Source organism: Lepisosteus oculatus, chromosome 3 (genome assembly GCF_040954835.1).
Source record: "Lepisosteus oculatus isolate fLepOcu1 chromosome 3, fLepOcu1.hap2, whole genome shotgun sequence".
NCBI lineage: Eukaryota > Metazoa > Chordata > Actinopteri > Semionotiformes > Lepisosteidae > Lepisosteus > Lepisosteus oculatus.
In genome coordinates, this window is record NC_090698.1 from 24,802,564 (window position 1) to 24,824,498 (window position 21,935).

General features: G+C 36.4%; 1 protein-coding gene across 7 annotated transcripts in view; it reads left to right on the forward strand.

The window, feature by feature from the left end:
* arhgef28a (Rho guanine nucleotide exchange factor (GEF) 28a) overlaps positions 1 to 21,935 on the forward strand; it is a 124,148-nt gene that overhangs the window by 75,282 nt on the left and 26,931 nt on the right. For 4 of the 7 annotated variants that reach the window (XM_015339200.2, XM_015339215.2, XM_015339208.2 and 1 more), the window contains 20 exons: positions 537 to 672; positions 2,112 to 2,192; positions 3,087 to 3,129; positions 6,633 to 6,734; positions 7,464 to 7,587; positions 9,210 to 9,345; positions 9,696 to 9,751; positions 10,928 to 10,985; positions 11,648 to 11,795; positions 12,444 to 12,565; positions 13,313 to 13,453; positions 14,610 to 14,860; positions 15,624 to 15,749; positions 16,026 to 16,143; positions 16,795 to 17,049; positions 17,924 to 18,000; positions 18,231 to 18,409; positions 18,890 to 18,981; positions 19,382 to 19,564; positions 19,916 to 20,056. In XM_015339200.2, coding sequence (XP_015194686.2) covers positions 537 to 672; positions 2,112 to 2,192; positions 3,087 to 3,129; positions 6,633 to 6,734; positions 7,464 to 7,587; positions 9,210 to 9,345; positions 9,696 to 9,751; positions 10,928 to 10,985; positions 11,648 to 11,795; positions 12,444 to 12,565; positions 13,313 to 13,453; positions 14,610 to 14,860; positions 15,624 to 15,749; positions 16,026 to 16,143; positions 16,795 to 17,049; positions 17,924 to 18,000; positions 18,231 to 18,409; positions 18,890 to 18,981; positions 19,382 to 19,564; positions 19,916 to 20,056 — 2,569 coding nt within the window. The remainder of the gene's footprint in view (positions 1 to 536; positions 673 to 2,111; positions 2,193 to 3,086; positions 3,130 to 6,632; positions 6,735 to 7,463; positions 7,588 to 9,209; positions 9,346 to 9,695; positions 9,752 to 10,927; positions 10,986 to 11,647; positions 11,796 to 12,443; positions 12,566 to 13,312; positions 13,454 to 14,609; positions 14,861 to 15,623; positions 15,750 to 16,025; positions 16,144 to 16,794; positions 17,050 to 17,923; positions 18,001 to 18,230; positions 18,410 to 18,889; positions 18,982 to 19,381; positions 19,565 to 19,915; positions 20,057 to 21,935) is intronic. The other 3 variants (XM_015339219.2, XM_015339217.2, XM_015339223.2) reach the window with 3 other exon arrangements.

Genomic DNA, 21,935 nt, shown 5'->3' on the forward strand with positions numbered 1-21,935 from the left:
TACAGGTCTTAATCTGAGCCTTTAACATTTTATATATAGAAATTCAAATAACACACACATGAAACCATTCAAATGATGTTTTCAACAGTTATTTCTGAAATGCCAGAGTTAAAACGTAGTGCTCTTTTTTAATGAGTTAAATAGAGTTTTTGGTTGTTTTTGTCAGACGTTACCAAGGAGTAAAAAAGAAAACAAAAAACAAAGCAAAGAGCTTCTTTATACTAAACACTCAGCGTATGCTTCAGTTTTGATTATTCTACCTTTAAAGATCCAGACTAGACTTAAAACAGAATATGTGATTACATAAGTAAACCAATATAAATTCTCTTGACAATTAGCAGTTATATCCTTGGACTGCCAAAAACAATCAACAAATTATGACCTTTACTCACATGTGCCTGAAGTAAATTTATTTTGGGAAATTGTGTTATTTGAAAGGTTATAGTGTTTGGACGTGTCTTGTCTGAGTCTTTCATGTCATTACGCAGTGGTAATATAGCACAATCCAGATAATGTCTGTTCTTGTAAATTTCAAGGCCTATGAAGTTCACAGTCCGCAGGAGTCAGGGGACCCTGGGATCCGGCTGCGCTCCTACTCCTATTCCTCCCCCAAGATAAGTCTCTCCAGGCCGCGATTCTCTCGGGACACCAACATCTCAGATCTCACCGAAGGTCAGTGTCTTTCCCACCTGGAGAAAACTTATAAAACTCCCATAACAACAAGAAGTATTTAAAACTACAACAGCTGTAACGGACATCGTTAATAGAAAATGGAGCAGAAATGTATTTCTATGTGGCCTTTGGATGCTTGTTGAATAACTTAACTTTGAAGAGACTTCAAAAGGTTTGTCTTTGGACCTCATTGTATAGTAGCATGTTTAGAAAAGGTTGCAAGTGATATCAGTACTGCAATATTTAATACATGAAATGTACATGGAATTAAACTATTTTTGGATTTGAGGGTAATCAGGTCCTGATTATTTTATTTGATTGAATTGATCAGGTTGGAAAACAGACTTTTTTATCCATTGGTTTTAGAGTTGTTTGTGGCCCAAGAAAATCAAGGAAGTCGTTACAATTACTTTTCACTGTGCATGAAAATATTTGAAATCTAACCTCCATTTTGTCTGTTTGCACAAAGCATGTGAATTTCACTATCTCAGTAGGATTAAAAAACGTGACAGTTTCTAAACCACTCTCTTTCCAGTTGCAATTGGGGTGGGAACATGTTATATGTTCTGAAGTGACTATGTTCTTTTTCTGAAAGGAAATGTAATCAAATAAAACACAAATTCTAACAGAAGTAAGCATGAACCGCACTGCATGTACTGTATGAGAATTTATGTCAAAAGCAAGCAATGTCACCAGTTTAATCAAGCCTTCTTCATTCATATGACTTCTGATTGTTGAGGTATGAGTCAGAGGATAGGAAAGGGAGGATTTAAAGCACTGCTTACACAATGCTCATATTTTAATGTTCACATTTCTGGACGTAAATGAAGCAGAAGGAGTAATATAATTCCCCTGTACTCTGCAAGTGCTTCATTCTAGTTTAGATGCAAGTGCTCACAAAGAGCATTGTGGAGTAGTTTCTTAAGTACCATGGAAACTATAGGGATAGATAAATTACGTGTGTCTTTTCTACACGTTTACAAAAAGAAGTAAAACAGAAAACACAAACAAGGGGTTCTTAAAGGGATACATCAAGAAAGTTCTCAACTGGACAGCAGGTTGAGCAGTATAGTTCAGACATCACTGGTTTAGGTCAGTAGCCAGCTGTGGGTGGAATTCCTAAAAGAGCAGCACACTGTTGTGATTGGGTGTGTTTATAATACCCCCTACCCTCTATATCCATATGACTTGCCAGGCAAGTATGAGAATGCAGTTCTGGCATCATCAAGTTTCCTATTCCTTGTCATGCTCCAGTTAGGTGCATAATGGCTCTGATAAGAGTACATTTCAGAGAACAGTGTGCTTGGTCATTATTTCTTGTCTTCTAAAACAAGGGCCTCAGCAGTGAGCCAGGTTGATTAATAATTAGCAATGCCAAATTGGCAGGGTCTAAAACATACAAACAATTTCCCAGTGAGCCATGTGTCCTTGCTCTGTAGATGGTGTGTTCAACAGCAGCGGCCGATCCCTCCTTCAGGCTCTGTCTCTATCTAAATCAATGTCTCTTCTCAACCCTGTTAGTAAGTACATACCAGACAATCAAATGCTATGCCAACCAAATTAACTGCATGAAAATCAGATGCCTATTCACTGAATCCAGGCCTAAAGCATCTCATAATCATGTAACCAACATTGCTTGTTGTAATAGAAGGTAATCTCTCATGTACAAATACTCATATTTCATATAGTATTTGTCTGTGGCGACTGCATTGCTGGGTAAATCAATGGTCTGGTGATGGATGCTACAAAGTGCATGATCTTAATTTAATCTTATACATGTTGACTAACTATATGTTTTTTCTGCAGAAAGTTTGGACATTTTCTAGTTTAATACAAGGGGCATGCATTTTGTAGCTTGAGACTGCTGGTGCTGGTCTAAGCCATGGTGGTGTCTACATGGGAAGTGCAGTGTCATTAAAAGCCATTGTTTCATTGTTTCTTTGTCTTCTCAAATGTGCCTTGTCAGTCTGCTGAAGCATCTGTTTTCAACATAGTTTTTCTTCAAAAGGAAAAAAAGCATTGGGCCTAGGACATAAACAGCAATTTAAATCGCAGCTTTCAAGTTTGTTGTGACTAGGTCAAAAGTATTGTTTACGTCTCTTAATTATTTATTTCACCACAATGTAGTTTCTTATACAGGAAGAACCCAGCCTCTCAGACTGTTTGGAATTTCATTTCTTTTTCATTTTAATTGAACTGAAGGTCCTTTAAATTGGACTCTTTGTGTAAAAATACTTTGGTCACAATGAATTTGAATCTGGATCTGAAGCTGTTGTAGTGGTGAAAAAAGAGATTGAACTCTGTTGATTTAGATGTAAACAAGTTGAAGTTGTTTGTCTTCTCAATCATTATCAATACCTGATAAAAATGTGTGTTTTTGTACTTAAGACATGTTTACTGTGTTACTTTTTCAGAGCAGCGTGCTTTCAGCTTGCCTGAACACCCAAGAGAGAAAAGGTATTTACAAAGACTGATGGGTTAAAGATTTCAGAGAAATTTATAATGTAGAAGTTTTATATTGGTGTTACATTTCAGTGTCTTAGACTTTTATTCTCTTTTTGAGGTTTACAGAACCATATACTGTAGGCTTAAAATTGTTATTTTTTCTTTGAGTAAAAAAAAGGATTGTTATTTTCCTGTCTTATTATTATGGCTAAAAAGTGCTGGCTTTCAATCCAGTTTTCACCCCTTTTCAAGTCCCAATTTTACCTTGAAAGGATCTGTTTCTCATACAAGAAACCTACTAAGTTCAATGCTGCTGGCATTTGATCAGACGCTCAGTCATTAAAACGTTCAGTAGTGGAAGTTGTTCAGTTGTTGTTGAATTCTTTACCCGGTGAAAATATATAAATATTTGGCACAATATTTAGGGCTTATGCATGCAGTACGTTTACGATATACAGTATGCATAAAATGAGCATAAAGCTTTTCTTGTATAATGTGTTCAAGTTAATTGAAGCAGCTATTGCTACGGCAATTTCATATACAGTAGGTTATATATACAAACATATTGTGCCTGTACGTACCTATGCAGAAAATATCAGCTCATGTTTGGTATTCTGAAGCTTTATCAGGCAGTGTGCTGAGGAACACTAATCGTTACAAAGTACAGTAAGTACATGATAAGGACTATTTAAAGCAAAAGGTCTGCCTATGAACTGACTGTACCCTAGCTATTGCATTTAACAGCTCTGTGGATACTTTCTAAAGTCTGGGCCATTTGCCTGATTGTGGTCATATACATTTTTTTTTGTATTTTAGTTTAACAGTCGAGGAGTTCTGAAAATTATAGCTGTTGGCAAATACCAGCCTCTGAAGTTTAACAGCAATAATACTGATGTTCAGGTTTCTTTGAAGATTAAACTATTTAAAAAAATAAATCTCTCAGGACCTGACTTTTTTGTTAATCTTTTCTCCATCTTTCTGTGACATATGTAAAGATTTCTTTATAATGTCATGCCTGCAATTCTTTGTCCTGCAAAGCATGAGCTGTATATTCTGCTAAAAGATGTACGAAGAATACATCTATTGAGAAAGAAATTTGACTGGCAATGAACAAGTCCTAAAACATGTGAGCAAATGCAAGCTTGACTTTTTATTTTCAATGTTTCAGAGTTACTGTTGCCACATCTATATAGTTTTATTTTGGGGTTTTTGGAAAAGTGTTCTGTGATGTTGATTGAGTGAAAAACAGACATTAATTGAAAACAAAGCTTTCCTAAAAGCATGAGCTCCTTGGAGTATAAAATTAAAACCAAAATAGGTATTTCAATTGACTTCATATTTAGTTTTCAAACCCTATTTAAGTCAGTATTCAATCAATTAAAATTGTAAGAATTTATTTGAAAAAGTTTTAAGAATGTAAAACACAGAGTACTCATGTACACTGTGAACAATGTTTTTTTTTCTTTTTAGTTTTAGTATGTTTTCTAACAACTATCATATACTTTAGCTACAGGCAACTGTTACTGTTGAAGTACTGAATTGTTCAATCAACATCATTTAACCTCAAACAGTGGAATCAAAACTATTCAGCAGTTTTCATTTCCCCAAGCAAATTTCAAAATACAGTATATTTTATGGAAAACTACAGAATTAACATTATTTAAATACATTTCATTTCATGTGTTAACTCTTATAACTGATGTTACCACCAACATTTCTGTGTCCATTCAGCTAACAAGTGTGAAATATAATAAGTTTAACTATTTCATGTTTTAATTCTTAACACAATCTGTTAACATAAAGGTTTATCAGTCTGATAATAATAACAACAATAATAGTAAAAATAAATTCATTAAATGATTTAATTTAATAGTAATACTCTATACAATTCTCAGCATTATCACAATTTTACTGCTGTACCAGTGACTTACATTACATTCAGTTTTCAAATGAGTAGCCAGTTTTTTCCATTGCATTAATCTTTTGTTAGTGGTGTAAATCCAAGTCATTAAATTAATGTTATAATGGTGTAAACCTGCTGCATTGTAAAGTGTACACAGCACATAGTACATACCATTCAGAACTGCTAATTGCATTATTTTAGTTCATATACTGTATACAGTACAAGAAGTTTCCTAGAACTGAGTGATTGATTTGGCAGATTCCAGGAGTGGGCATCGATGGTAAAAGCTATTGTTATTACCATTTTAGATTCAGACTGCCTACACCATCCATTTTCTTTTTTAGCTCTTCTTGTTGCAGTGTTCTTTAATTGTTCTACTTAAGATAAGATCACTTTATTAGCCATAAACAATTTCTTGCATTAGCAATTAATCTTTTCACATACCCCAGCTTGCTCTCCATGAGACATAGACAGTGAGAGAAGCTTGGGGTCAGAACGCAGGGTCAGCCATTGTACAGTGCCCCTGGAGCAGTTGGGGTTGAAGGCCTTGCTCAGGGGCCCAACGGAGTAGGATTCCTCTGCTGGCCGCAGGATTTGAACCGGCAACCTTCCAGCCACAGGCACAGATCCTTAGCCATGAAACTGTGCTTATGTTTTTGGAATACTGATTATTGGGACAACTTTTTTTCCAAGCAGTTAAGGCTTGGAAAAACTTACTAAGTTAAATTTTAGTGAAAATGCAGCACTCTCCTTCAATGTAGTAATATATAACTAGAAAACTGCTTAGGCTTCCAAGCAAGTCCCAACCTGCTATCTCTAACCACATATAACTGAGAAGAAACTAGAATGACACCTTCCTGGACTGGAGTTTATTGTTTGACCAATGTATGGTCAGTTAAGGTTGCAAGATGTGTTTTTCCAACCAGATAATGTCCCATTATGGGAGTAAAAAGTGTCACAGCAATATGTGAGTCTGATAGACGTTTTGTTGTGATGAAACCTTTAATTTTTTTTTTAATGTCAGTCAATGTAGGGGTCCCTATGACAGTGGTAGTTTTAGGTTTAAGAAATAAATTGGTGGCCTTTCAGTCTTCTTGGTTGGGGCAGGAGCCTGCTTTCAACTTATATTAATTACATTATTGTCATATATAAAATAATATTGACAACAAAATAGAAGACAGGCAGACACTTCGTTTCACCAAGCAGTTTATAATCCACTAAGGATGAGAAATAATGACAGCTACAGTATAGGTTTCCAAATAGTGGAAATTTTAACAATCAATATGGATTTTACTACTTATAAGGCTAATGGCAGGAGTATGATACCCATCAGTGAAAACAATTTACTTAATGTTAGTATACAGTAGGCATTTTCATAAGCATAGTCAGTTTGCTAACACACACATTTTGTTTCATACAAATACTTTACAAACTTTACAAAAAAATATTTTCCATTTAGGTAGGTGTAGGTGATCCCTCTGTTACGACCCTGATGAGAAGCCATTTAAAAAGCAGGTTGGGGTTCAGTTACACTCAGCCGACTTATTTCGGAGTCCATCCTGCTTTTCTTTTGCATGGTCAGGAACATTAGGAAATGTGTTGTTTCCTGTAGGGAGTTAAGTTTCCGTAAAAGGGCTCAATCAGCCGAGGACGAGGGCAGCGCCGAGCTGGCAGACTCCCTTCAGCACCTCACTCTCTCCGAGTTCCTCAAGGAGTACGTCCCAGTCCTCTTCTACAGCACAGTGCATGTGTAGTAGCCATCAGCCATTAACTTCCATTAATAAAACCTTGCAAGTTATAACCCCATTAACTAAACTAAACCAAACCAACCCTGCATTAAGTGCCCACTAATTAAAGAGCTCCTACTACAGCTATTCAAGCATTATGCAAAACATCTTCTGGGATCTTCAAATTCAAGTTATCCTTGAATTTAGCTATTCCATGTATTTTTATAAATTGTGAAAATGGTGGTTGGATATGGCTCAGTGGGAGTTTTTCTTCTGTGGTTTTGCTTTGTATTATACTTGTGCCATTCCAAAAGTGACCCACGCATGTTTAGCTGTTGATCACAAAACAAGTTAACTGCCTGGACTAACCCATAGAATTGTGTCTGTTTCATTACAAACAACTGCATTCAAGAACTGCTGTGTATTTTGAATGCAAGATTATACTATTTTCAATCCAGTGAAAAATGCCAAGTGGTGAAACCAGATAACTGTTTTCTGGAAGACTGCACCACTGCATGAAATTAATTTCTATATCTAAAAATAACAATATGGCCGTCTTGTACAGTGTTGCTTCATTTAGAAATAAAATATGTAGTCAAATACACAACTGACTATATGGTGGGACTGAGAAGTTTACTGTATTTTTAAGTTTTATTGTGTGGTTATGCCTGCCTCAAGCATGTTGTTTTTGCAAAAATATGTTTGTATACCAATAGAATTGAAGAGGAAGAATGGGATAAATACATCATTCCTTCAAAGTCTGAATCAGAAAAGTACAAAGTGAGCCGCACCTTCAGTTTCCTGAAAAGCAGGATGTCCAGCACACGGAGCAAGAACAAGGTAAAAACTGAAGCCTGTTGTTCACATGACATGGCCAGTGAAGAATCCTAACACCATTGAAGGAATGCTGGCTGAAATTTCCATTTCTGCATTTTTTGCTTTCATATAACATGATACAAGCTTGCTTTGCATTTTTGGCAGTTCCAACCATTTACCAATTACCAACACCAATCGAACTTCTGTTTTGATTTAGTTTTTTTTCTGCAGTACAATATTAGCAAAAGTGGACAACACAATCCTTACATTTGAAAAAAAAAAACATTGGCTGGATAAAGAACAGCTATTGTTTTGGTCTCTGTCGTTTCTCATGACTTTTTACCATCATCACATTAATTTCAATAACCACTTATTCAGTTCAGGTCAGTGAGTATTGTGTGCAACTCCAGTTCATTGCAGGGCAAACACACAGACGCTGACACTAACATGCACACCCAGTCCAATTTATCTGAAGCCAATTAACCTACCACTATGTCTTTGGACTGTGAGAAGAAATCACAGTACTTGGTGGAAACCCACGCAAATACAGGGAGAATATACAAACTCCACACAGATAACACCCCAGGTCTAGAATTGAGCCGAGGGCACCAATGCTGTAAGGCAACAATGCTAACCACTGCACCACTGTTACACCTGACTTTGTGCGATGTAAAAGTAAATTCAATGATTTGAAGTTAAGGAATAATACATCTCAGATAATTAAGGAAAACAGAATATATTTACTTCAGCCTTTAGCTAACATTATTATGAAATGTAGAATAATGCATATTCCATTCTACAGCACATACATTGTACAACATACTACAGCATATAAATTACCTTCAGAAATTCTTGACTATCCTGCCCACTACCACTACTTCATACTGTCACCAGGTAAGAGGTCTGGAATCTTTTTATTTATTTTTTCTATTAAAAAAAAAGACATCTTCTTGGTTTGGGTTCCATACATACTGTATATAGCTATTAATGAATTAACATGTGGGGAAATTGTAGTTTTATGACTTGTTTATGTTGCTGTATTATTGTGTTGCTGGGTAAGAATGAACTGAATGTCAAATGAAAAGGGCATACAGTACAAGTTGACAAACATAACTTTTAGTGAAGTGTTGTCAGTTTTAGCATATTCCATGAGCTTTTTGCTGATTGACAGAACTTACATAACCATGTAATCAAAGATGATTTATTACTTCATTTAGTGGTTTTAGAGCTTTTATCTATGAACAGCATTTTGTAATCAACACAAAACACAATTAAAGCAATAATACAATCCATTTTCAAGCAAAAAAGAAAATGCTTGGATTTTTTAGTCACCTTAGCAGCTTGTAACAGAAAACTCCGGGAGCAACAATCCACTTCACTTATATAATCATTAACCCTCTTCTCTTAGCTGGCAAGCATGAAAATAAAAACAACGCTCATGTGGTCTATAATGTTATGCATCACATTATTGTAATTGTAAAACAGACAAACCTTCCTGTTCAAATCTGAAAAGGGCTTTTGTTTCTCTACTAGTACTCTGTTTTAAAAGTGTCTATATACTGTACCAGTTTTGCTGTGTTCATATTCAAATATTCATATGTATTTATACATATTCAACTGTATACTTTTTATTGTGATTTTTCAAGGGGAAAAACAAGGATAAAGAAGGAAAGGAAAAGTTGGTCAATGGACACCAGTTTCTTGCTGGTTCTTGCTCTGGGCTGACATTGTGTTTGGTCTGTGACAAACCTGCCATCGGAAAAGAGCTCCTACAGTGTTCCAGTGAGTATTGTTTAAATGAATCCGAGCTTTTAGTTAAAGTTAGCATGTTTCAAAGTTGAGATCATTCAGTTTGTCATGTTTTTCAAGTATTGACTATTAAATTTTAATTGGTCCACAGCAGCTCAATTTTTAGTACAGTGTGAAAACAATTGTTTTATCCAAGTAATAAACAAAAAACAGCCTGTGGTCAATTGAAATCAGTTTCCAAAGGTCATCAGTTTAGTACTATGCCTAAGTTTAATCAAGAACAAGAGAGAAACTTTTCTTTAAAAAAATCTGATATCAAGGTCTTTCTTAAAAATAGTGGAAGGCAATGCTGTAATATAATATGTTTTGCTTTTCTTTGTCAGATTGCACTATCAATGTACACAAAGGCTGTCGAGATTCTTCCACTCCGTGCCTTAAGGTAATATCTGATTTTTCACGTAGTGCATATAGAGCAGTCACTGGCAGAATAGTTTAGAAATGAAGGGAAAATTAGCCACAAAACTTTAGCGCAATTAGCAGATTTGAGGTGAGTACTAACATAGGGATAGTATACAGTATGAGTTTGGAGGATTTATGGTACTTTCTGTTCACTCAGGTGCTTTGAGGAGTTTTCTGCCTTTATGATTTATCAGAGATGTTATTTTCTGTGTATGACTTTGGGCATTTTTATTGGTGTGGCTAATTACATTGCCTTAATGTAATTAAGAACGTGTACGAGCATGTAATAAGATATTACTTAGCTCAAAAGGCTAACAGCAGTTTTTTAAGAATAACAAATTCCAATATCAGTGCAAAAGCAGAAGATTAATAATGAGAACAAACCCATTAATAAGAACAGCAGCTGTAATAGTACAGCTGGGGCTGAGACAGAATGGTTGTGGATATACAATATTAGCAGGTCAGCTCTTTGGCTAGAGCTGAGACAGCCTGGCCAGGAGGATGAGGCAGTCTGAACCCTCTTTATTCATGTGTCCACTGCTGCATTAGTGGTGGAAAAGAGTAGTGTTAGTGTGATGAACACTGATAGAGTTGACTAGAGCCTGTTCATTCTCCACAATTGCTCTTAAGTGGAGAAATGAACCCATAGAATTCAGGACTGCTCAGGCTCTGACCTCCTTATGGCACCAGCTCAAGACTTCTCTGTTATGACCAACTCGCCAGTACTTCAAGTGCTCCTTACTTTGTTGCATTAATGGTTTTTATTCTTAAACTGGTAATGTAACTTGTTGTAAACATGCATGATGTGCCAACAGGATGTTTATATCCCTGGTCTGTATCCACACATGACTGTTTTAGTTATTTCAGTTTTGTTTGCATTACACATCCAGTTTGTTCTAGCCTTATTGTCATTGTATTTATTGAATTTTACCTTACTAAACCTGTTCAGTCTTTTTCAAAAACGTATGTGTTTACCATTGATATACTGTAATACAGTCTTTTAACATGCATTATACAGTATACTGTAGTTCTTTTGTGTAAAATTCAAAGGTAAATGAATTATACAGATTTTAAAAATAGTGAAAATATTATTTTATTAAAAACAATTTCTTCCATCACCAGTTTTGTGTTAATTTGCAGTATTTCTTTTCCATAGAAGCTGCAAGATAAGTATGGAGTAACAGTAAAGTCTAAGACGGCATCTCTCCCACTGAGTAAGTTTAGCATTCTTATTTACAATTACTCTTTCATCAAAAAGCCCTATTTTTTCTACCATATGGTTAGGCTAACCTACAGTACCATATGAGGACTAGCACATACTGTATTAGGAGTCAAAGGGAAAGAGAATAGTTGCATTATTCTTCTGCTTTTTGAATGCTATATTCTCTCTGTAAGAAACCCTCTTTTGTGCACATCTTAGTTTATAAATACATTGGGACTAAATTGTTTTAAAATACCCCTGAGACATCTTGTTATAATGTACATCCTCTTTATCCCTGCGACCTGAGTTGCCTTTTCTATTTGCAGTTCTGCTTGTTGTCTAGCAATTATCAAGTTTATTGTAAGTTAAATAAAAAGGCAGGATTGTATTAAGAAACTCTCAAAGGATAATGACTATAGAACTTGATGCTCTATGGATTTCTGCAAAATTCCTTCATAATTTTGTCAGAAGGCCTCGTAAAGTTCACTTCCAAAGTGTGAGCTGAATCATACAATTTGTTTCTTACCATTGACCTCAATAAATCAGTTGGTCTTTCATATTTATTTCTATAATTCTAAAATAAATCTTAATGCAAAGTAATTTTACATGTTTATTCCTATGTGCACTGCCACATCTATTGTGAGCTTTAAGGAATTGGTCGTTTCGCTCGTACAGCTTCATCAACAAGAGAAATCCCTCATTCTTCTGGTTCACTAAACACTTCGTCTCCATCCCTCCCTGTGATGATGGCCAAGGATACAAAGAGAGAACAGTCCTACCAGGTGCATCCTCTGTCCAAGAGCGCATCTGCTGTTACTGAGCGGTAAGCAGGTCCCACATAGAGACCCTGAATACATTTCATCAGATTCAGAAGAGTGATAAACGCAGGTGCTTAAAACTAATAGTATAACGCAGGGATGAACAATTCTGGATGTTTTAAATTGTCACATTTTAAACACATGGAACAATTCTGCTTTAACCTGAACTGGTGAATCATAAAGTGAAAAATCACTTAAAAAAAAATCATCTATCATAAAGACGTGATTTGAAGTGAAAATGCCACCATTTTAAACCTAACCCATGTAGAATTTCCAGTTCTGCACACCTCATTTAATTGAACCTATTAACTTACTACATGAATCTAATCTTACGTGTGTTCCAAGTCTTTTCAAGTAGAGGCACAGGGAGATAATTTCAATCCTAAGTAACTTTTTTGAAGTGGATTAAATTAATAATTTGTGATTTTTAAACTGTAATTTTAATACTTATTAATTTAAGGATTATTATTTGTATTCCTTTTTCAGTTGTACTCTATATACTGGACTTGTTAAGATCAAAGAAGATTGCTTTTCTTGTATTCTTTCCTGATTACCCCTGTTTTATGCTTTATCACTTACTAAGCATTTGAATTTAGACAATGTGAGCCACAGAGGTGATGATGAGAATCAGCTCTGATATTATTCTATCCCAGGAGGCTGAGTGAGGGTATGGAGGCTGATGTAGACAGCAGCAGTTGGAGGGGCAGGTCTCAATCAGAGGAGATCCTGCAGGTGATGGGGACATCACCCTCCACGGACAGTTTTATAATAGAAGGTGAGGAGGCATTTTCAACACTGTTTAGATGGCGGCACTGAATAGTCCAGCACAGCACACAAAGGACATATGGGAAATATAGTACCAAGGTCAGGCTGGACAAAACAGAGTAAAGGAAGAGAAAGGAGAAATGTCACTATGATTTCACAGCAATAAATGACTTAAAAGAAATCCACTGGTGACATGTAATTGTTCATTTGTCATATGATAAATGAATAAAAAGAGTTCACACTGCTCACATGCCGCAAAAGAACATTTTAATTTGGCTATCTCCAATCTCAATATAAGTAACTCCCAAAATGAAACAGACCTGGCAGAATGAGAAGCAGTGCAATTTCGGCTTTCACAAGTCAAACTGCTACAGTATATTAGGACTTGCTTATTCAACAGTCTTTCAGTGTGTGATTTCAGCAGTTTATTTGGTGATTTTTGGTGCTTTACCTGTGAAATATGTCTGGTAACATACAGTGCGTCATGTGTCTAGCTGTGTGTTTATATTCTGTACAGTAAATTATGTCTCATTATTCACAGAAAGTGTACCTCATGTGTACTGTAGAAACCGTTGAAACAATACAATTCTGAAAACAAACAAATGCCTTTTTTATGGGAGATTCATCAGTCTGGGTGCTATATTGGCTAAAGAATTGTTGTATGACAATATTGTTTATAGAATATACAGTAGTTAGAATATTTTGGTTATGAAGTTTGGTGTGTAAAAATAGCTTGGCCTTGTTTTTTAACCATCAGACACAGTGGATGTCCCTTTGCGCAGTGACTTCAGTGCTGATTTGCTAGACTATGAAGCAGAGTCCTGGAGTCTGTATGTAGACCCCAAGTTCTGCAGCAAACAGGAGAAGCGCGTTATCAAGAGGCAGGATGTTATCTATGGTGAGTTCTTCATTGCTTTCAAAGAACTGAAATCATCTTTCTAGTAACCACGGTTCAGAATACCATTTCTTTCCACATATAACCAATATTATAATTTAAAAAATGCAATAATTAAAATGAACAAACTTTACGCTCACCAGACAGATGATCTTACATATTCTGCAGAAGCAAAGGCATATCTGGAAGATCTGTCTGTTCACAAATATAAGGAAATATATGAGAAGATACTCTTAGCTCTGAAGTCTGACCAAGTGCACTAAACCTGGCCAGCAGTCAGGAAACAGAGCTGTTTTGTCACACAATAATGTGTGTGATGATATTGTAAACCATGCCATTGTAGACACCCCTTTTCACCTTTTAAATATATATAATATATTATATAAATTCTTTGAGTAAATATATATAAATTTATATATAATTACTCAAAGAATTCTCCTAAAACATTGGAATTTTTATAAAAACATTAATTTTCTGATATGTAGTTGTTTCAGCTAAAACAAAGATTTTTGGAAACTTTGATTGGTTTATTATTTGCTCTATGTTTTGTCTCATCTTTTGCCCAAAAAAAATTCAGCCTGATATGATGTACATATAGTATACTGTAAATGTGAAAGGACTACTACTGACAGGAACAGTATGTCCAGCAAAGATGTTAATTCTTGCTGTTCAAAAACATATCTGAGTCTAAATTAGTGAGAATGAAAAAGCAGAATGGTCTGTATTTGTTCCACATGGAAATAAAGATTTCAGAATTACAGCTTAATTTAAACCAAAACTTTTATTGATCTGCCAACTACAGTACACATTGAAAACCCAGTACTTAATATCCAGATTTCTGTTGGGTTAAAACCATGAGTCCTCTTCCAAATGTGAAACCACTGTCTGGCAGTATGTTTAGAAATGTCCAAGTTTTGATTTAATCTGTTAAAATTAAAACATGTATATTTATGTTATATGTAAAAAAATACCTGAATTGATTTCTGTTTTCTTTTTTAAGTTTTACGATTTCCTTCAGGAAATAGGATGTAGGTTTTGCCGTGGGGGAAAAAAGAAACACTGTAAACTGTACGTGTTGGGGGTCATCTGAAGCTCATCAATTACCACTCATCTGATCTTTGTCAGAGTAAAGATATTCACTGCTCCGGCCTTTTCACAGAACTAATGCAGACAGAGATGCATCACATCCAGACACTGACCATCATGTCTGAGATCTTCAGAAGAGGCATGAAGGAGCAGCTACAGTTGGACCATTACACTGTGGACAAGATCTTCCCCTGTCTAGACGAGCTCTTTGATATCCACAAGAGCTTCTTTAGTGCAATGAAGGAGCGACGCCAGCATGGCACAGAGGAGAACAATGACAGGAACTTCCTTATTGACAGAATAGGAGATGTCCTTGTGCAGCAAGTGAGCCCTGCTTTGATTTTGTCAAATGCTTAGATTGTAAAATAGTTGGGGTGCAGATTCCTGATAATCTTTCTATTCCTTCCTGATAAATCAGCATGCACCAGCTTTTATTATTTTGTTTACATATTACATTACTGTATATAATTAAAAGCAATCAGGGTTTTTGAAAATGTATTCAGTTAAAAAAGCAGTGAAGATTAAAATATATCGATGGCTCTAAAAAATGTTTAAATCGAAATTCTTTACAGTTCAATATCAATATACTTTACTTCTAATGTTAATGCATAGTTTTTCACTGTCTGAAGAAAAATGGAAAATAGTTAGTCCCCTTTTCAATTTTGAAACTGATAGTGGGCTCCCACATACAGTACTATTAGTTGTGTTGTTTTAACTGATTCTGTGAGTTATGAAAATGTAAATTAATAACAAAGAAATATGTACTCAGAAAACAAACAGGTAATGTAGAACCTTAATTTAATTGAAATTTTTATTCATGCCTGAAGTTAATTTGCAAAGTTTGGCAGCCCATCTATATGAAGGTATGTAGATTGAGCAAATTCATGAGATGGCTGGTGCTGCCAAAGATGGGTTCTCAGGTTAGTTTTAAATCTGACTCTGCATCACATTTTAATTTTCCACAGACAACAGACAACAGACCATCATTTGGGTACCACTGCAGTAGTGTATACAGTACCTACTGTAGTAGTGCTTATTACTGTATATTGAAACAATTTCACACTAATGTTATCTCTATTTGGTTTAGTTTTCTGATGAAAATGCAACGAAAATGAAACAGGTGTATGGAGAATTTTGCAGCCACCACACAGAAGCTGTGAACTTTTTTAAAGAGCTGCAGCAACAGAATAAGAAATTTCAAGCATTTATTAAAGTAAGTTATTTCTGCCATTTAATTGTTTTTTTTTCATATTCGGGAAACAAACTATTTGTTAAAGTTAAGTAGCTGATCTAGAATGATAAATCAATTTATTATGACATCAACATTTTGCTAAAGATAACTAAAATTTATCCTGACACTCCCTTCCAAAGACATGCTAAGGAAATTAGAGTATATTCATTATTTTGAGTTGTGGAAGTGCTACATTAACGTGCCATTTGTTTAACCTGTAATAATTCTTGCATTTTCTCACAATTTTTTGTTTAACAGCAACAAAGTAATAACTCTTTGGTTCGAAGGAGAGAAATCCCAGAATGCATCCTTTTGGTAACACAACGCATAACCAAGTACCCAGTCTTGGTGGAACGAATTCTTCAACACTCAAAGGGTTAGTTTTCCTGACTGCAGCAGTTGGTGGAATAGAGGAAACTTTACACCAGAACACATTCCAGGTTTTCCATTAAGACTCCAATAATTACAATTAGTCGTTTTGCATGACCCAGTTGTTTTCATTCAAGATACCTGGAAAATAGGCAAAAAATGACATTTTAGAATGAAAGGTGTGTTTTCTTAAAAACACTACATGTATGCAGGATGCTGGTAAAATATTTAATGTATTAAATTTGTGATGGCATGGTGACCCTAAGTTAAATTCCTGGAATGCTATCTGTGTGGAGTTTGCATGTTCCCCCCATGTTTGCATGGGTTCCCTCCAGGTGCTCTGGTTTCCTCATACAATCCAAAGACTTACCAGCTGGTTAATTGGCTTCTGGGTCTGGGAAAAGTGACGTTTTGTCAATTTTGTCAATTGACAAATTGACATTGACATTGGTGTGAATGTGTATGTGTCTGTGTCTGTGTACACTGTGATGGACTTGCGTCACGTCTAGGGTGTGTCCCGCCTTGTGCCTATTACTTTCTGTGATAGATTCTGGCTGCTCTGTGATCCTTAATGGGATAAAGCAGTTATTGAAAGTTAAGGTAATGATTTGGAGCTCTAATATACTATTATGTTAATGTTTGGCTTGATTGGTGACAGAGGGCACAGAGGAACACGCAGACCTGATTCGTGCACTATCATTGATCCGGGAGGTGATCGCTGCCGTGGACCTGAAGGTCAGCGAGTACGAGAAGGAGCAAAAGTTAGTGGAGATCCTGAACCGGATAGAGAATAAGACCTTTGCCAAGCTGAAGAATGGGCACACCTTCCGCAAGCAGGACCTAATGAGCCAAGGCAGGACCCTGCAGCACGATGGCCTAGTGTACTGGAAGACAGCCACAGGGAGGCTGAAAGGTGAAGTAGTTGTTCTGTTCTTCTGAGGCTGGTTTTGGCTGTTCACTTCACACCTTGCAAAGCAGTTACTCACAGCCAAACCCCTACAGTATGACATGATTTTTTAAAGGAAATAGTCTGGTCCTAACACAAACTGTTTTCACCACATTTTATCTTAGAATGGTAAACAACATAATCAGACCAAATAAGACCAAAACCATGCTGCAAATTCAGTTTTCTTTTTTCTTATTTGTGGGAGAAGATTTAGTTGTATAAAAGCCTGGACTCTGAATTAAAACAAAGCTTTTACCCCACAGCAATAACACTCATAAACGCTACCTCTTAAATCCTCCTACCCCCACGTATACCCCTCTGTTTTGCACTGAACTGAAAATACTGCCACTGCTGAATTTTGCACACAACTGCTATCTAAATGCTGGTTAAATTATTGCTTTTACCCTGTTCCTGTCTCCAAGAACTGTGATGTCATTAGTTATGTCATTTTCTATATTAAAGTTATGTAATCTTTTATGTCATCTGTTATTTCATTTGTCATGTGAGGAAAATGCACAAATAAGCATTTCATTGTGTTCAGGTACATATAACTATATACTTGAACTTGAATTTAGCATTGCTGAAACTAAAGTAAAAACAGACATGCTTAATATACACTACTATATGCACTAGTATATAGTTTCATTAAAGGATGCAGTAAACAAGTGGAATTCAAAACACTTCACAAGATGTCCCTTATTTTTTATGTTATACTTGGGTATCAGATATCATGTTACATGTTATCATGTGTTACATGACCCTTTGAGACTCTTCAGTTTTTCTAACCTCAGGCCTAATGCTTATGAATTGCTTTCTTGTTGTCTTGTCTTTGTCCTTGCAGATATCATGGCACTGCTTCTTACTGATGTTCTCATATTTCTTCAGGAAAAAGACCAAAAATATATCTTCGCAACAGTGGTATGTCTGAAAGTTCACTATAATGATACAGATTAGAAAAATAAGATGTCCTAGCAGATAAATATCATCAATAGAATTATTATAAACAACATTACCAATAATAAAGACAATTGAAATTTCATTTTACCTACTATATAGATTCTTGTTTCCTTAACAAATGAAACCTTTGAATTCTCTATTAAATATTAAAACTCCTGCATTTTTATGGTATTGTCACAATTTCACAATAGGATCAGAAGCCTCCAGTGATCTCTCTGCAGAAACTGATTGTAAGAGAGGTGGCCAATGAGGAGAGAGGGATGTTTCTTATCAGTGCATCCTCAGCGGGTCCTGAGATGTATGAAATCCACACAGCATCCAAGGAAGAGCGTAACAACTGGATGAGACTGATCCGAGAGGCAGTGGAAAGGTGAAGAAGGCTTTTTCTTCAAGATTTGCAATAAGGAGTATAACTTCATCACATAAAAGAACACTTAATTGTGTAGCATTGTGATTTGTTTTGTTTTCCAAGAAAGAGCGGGTTACTTCATCTTACAAAGTACAAATTACATTATTACAGTTCTTCCTTCGGGTGCTCTGGTTTGTTTAAATACCAAATACTGTTTAATTGGTGTCTCGACATTGTTCCTGTGTGCCTGTGTTTGTGTGTGTTCTGCGATGCACTGATATTAACTGCTACCAGGATAGAGGCTCGAGGTTGACAAAACCCTTACAAGGAAATTAACACCTTTCTCACCATGGCAGGAAAATCCATATCAAATTAAAAATGGCAATGTAATATTACCCCGAAAATATTAGATGTTTTCCATGATATTTTTGAGAAGGGCTTGTCCTGGTTCATAGATCTATGATCTGTTAAAACAACGCTGGTACCCATGTTCCCCCACAGCTGTCCCGAAGAGGAGGAAGAGCGCACTAGCGAAACTGAGGAGGACAAGCGAGCTGCTGAAGCCAGAGCTCAGAAGATTCAAAAATTTCAGGGTAAGAAGGAGAATTAGGTTGATATGCTTCAACATCACCTTTTTTCTTTTCAGTATATCACCTGATGTTAAATTATTAGAGCCAAACGAGAACAGGATAATCTAACATGCTGACAGTCCAAAAGTATTTTCAAAGAAATAACTTCACAGAGGAACACCTAATCTATTGTCAGCAGTCTCACCACTTACCTGTACCAGAATCATGTATATTGTAAACTGTTTGAAATTGTCCACAGAATAATAGATCAAACAATTGTTCAATGTTTTTTTATTCACCTCAAACTTGTGCTTATGTGACCAAATGCTGAAGTATGCAATGGAGCAAGAGCTCTGAAACCAGAAGCATTACTTGCATTGACGGATGTCGATGTGCCTCAAGAAATACTATGCCTTCTTCACAGAAACTCTGATTAACCAGGACCAGCAGATCTGTAACAGTCTGGAGGAGAAGCTCAGGATCTACGCCGAGTTGACAGGAATGAGTGTCAATGAGGAGTCTGCTCCTGATCCTCATCTTCTGATCCGGCCGGACCCAGAGGAGGTGCCCCAAGCTGCAGTCCTCTTGGCAGCTGCGCTCAGAGAGGGTGAGGCTAGCTAGACCCACTGTTGTCTTCTGTTTGTCTTTCTCATTATAGAACTCCCCTTCAAAAAAGGTCTTTAGATCTGTGTACCGCTTCATCATAATCCCTTTGATTTTGCTGGTCTGTCTACTCTTTCCTCATGTAATCTAGTTTAGATTTTTTTTGCCCATGATGAATACATTCTTACTATTAATCCACCCATTTAGTTTTCTTCTAGTAATATCAGTACTAATTCCATGTGCTTTAAACTGGAAGGAATATTTGTGTATTGAAGTTTAACACTGGCAAACTCCATAATCTACATACAGCATAAATAGCATTTATTGAATTTAATGTATGAATCTCTTTCTTTAGCTGAAAAACTAACTGCTGCACTGACATCTCAGTCATGGTCCTCTGACAGCCAATCACAGGAGAGTGTTGCAGAACCCAGCTCGCCAGGGAAACTCAAAGACTTTGGAAGTTTTAGTAGCATCCCAGAGTCTCCAACTGAATGTAAGTACAAGTACTGTATTTCTTATCAGCCTCTTGAGGTACAGCGGCTTCCAAATTCATTAATATCCTTGAAGAACTGTAATTACAGTAAAAGCTGATTTAGCATGAAAATACAAGTGTGCTTGATGTTTTTGATGACTGTATCAATAAAGTATAATTATTATTTGAAAAAAATAAAAAACTAAAGACTATTTATAATAATGTATGTAATATAATTTTCAGTTTTGTATGTTTAAATATTGAAAGTATTTCTAATTGCATGATACTCAACATTATTTATGTCCCACTAATCCTTATATCACTAATCCACTAATCCTTGTACCAACGGTCCTCAAAACTGCTGCTATTACCCCAGTGCCAAAGAAGCCTAACATGGCTCTCGACAATCTTAACAACTTTCGCCCCATCTCCAACTTACCCTTTCTCTCTAAAATTCTAGAACGTGCTGTCACACTTCAGTTACATAACCACCTCATGACAAACAACCTTTTCGAACCCCTCCAATCTGGCTTCCGTCAACTTCACAGCACAGAAACCGCCCTAGTCAAAGTCACCAACGATCTCCTAATAGCTTCTGATTCTGGTTCTCTTTCCATACTCATCCTTCTTGATCTCAGTGCTGCCTTTGACACTGTTGACCATAACATCTTGCTTTCTCGTCTCGAGACTGTGTTTGGAGTCTCTGACACTGCCCTCAAATGGTTTAAGTCTTACCTCACTGATCGCTGTCACTTTGTCTCTCTCAATGGGTACAGGTCTGAAATTGGTCTTGTCAAGTCTGGTGTCCCTCAGGGCTCAATACTGGGCCCCTTGCTCTTCAGCATTTACATGTTCCCACTTGGTCAGCTTTTAAGATCACATGGCCTCAGCTTTCATTTTTACGCTGACGATACTCAAATATACATCCATACCAAACCCGACACTGATGTGGCTGTCTCTATTCTATCTAATTGCATCTCTGACATAAAAATTTGGATGACTCAAAACTTCCTTCATCTTAACTGTGACAAGACTGAAGTCATGCTTATTGGTACCCCCCATCAACTTCGTAAAGCCAGTCCTGTAACCCTGTCTGTAGATGGCTCTGTACTTGAGCTCCAATCAAAATTGAAAAACCTTGGGGTTATATTCGATTCTGGCTTAACATTCGACCCACATGTACAGCATACTGTCAAAACATCTTTTTTTCACCTTAGAAATATCGCAAGACTACGCCCTATGCTATCATTAACTGTGGCTGAAAAGCTGATCAACATATTTGTATTCTCTCGAATTGACTACTGCAATGCTCTGCTCCCTGGGGTATCTAAATCTACTCTGAACAAGCTGCAGTATGTCCAAAATTCAGCAGCCAGAATCCTGACCAGATCTAGTGCAAGTGTTCACATTACTCCTATCCTGGAGTCCTTGCACTGGCTTCCGGTCAAATTCCGCGTAGACTTTAAAATCCTCATGCTCACCTACAAGGCTTTACATGGCTTGGCACCTCAATACCTGTCTGAACTTTTATCTCCCTACTCCCCACCTCGCAACCTCCGCTCTTCAAATTCTGCCCTCCTTACTGTCCCCCAAGCCCGTCTACATTGTATGGGCGACAGGGCCTTCTCCTGCTATGCCCCCAAGCTCTGGAACTCCTTGCCCAAGGATATTAGAGAGTCACCTTCTCTAAACTCCTTCAAATCCAGACTCAAAACCCTCCTTTTCAGAAAAGCCTTTACTTAACTGCTTCCATTCTTCACCCCTCTGCTCTTCTTAATACCATCTTCCACGGTCTCCTCTATTGTTATTGTTGTATTGTTGTAATTATAATTGTGTCCTGTCTTGTGAAATTTTCTTATTTATTGTTGTAGTCTTCTTATTTATTGTTATTGTCATCCTG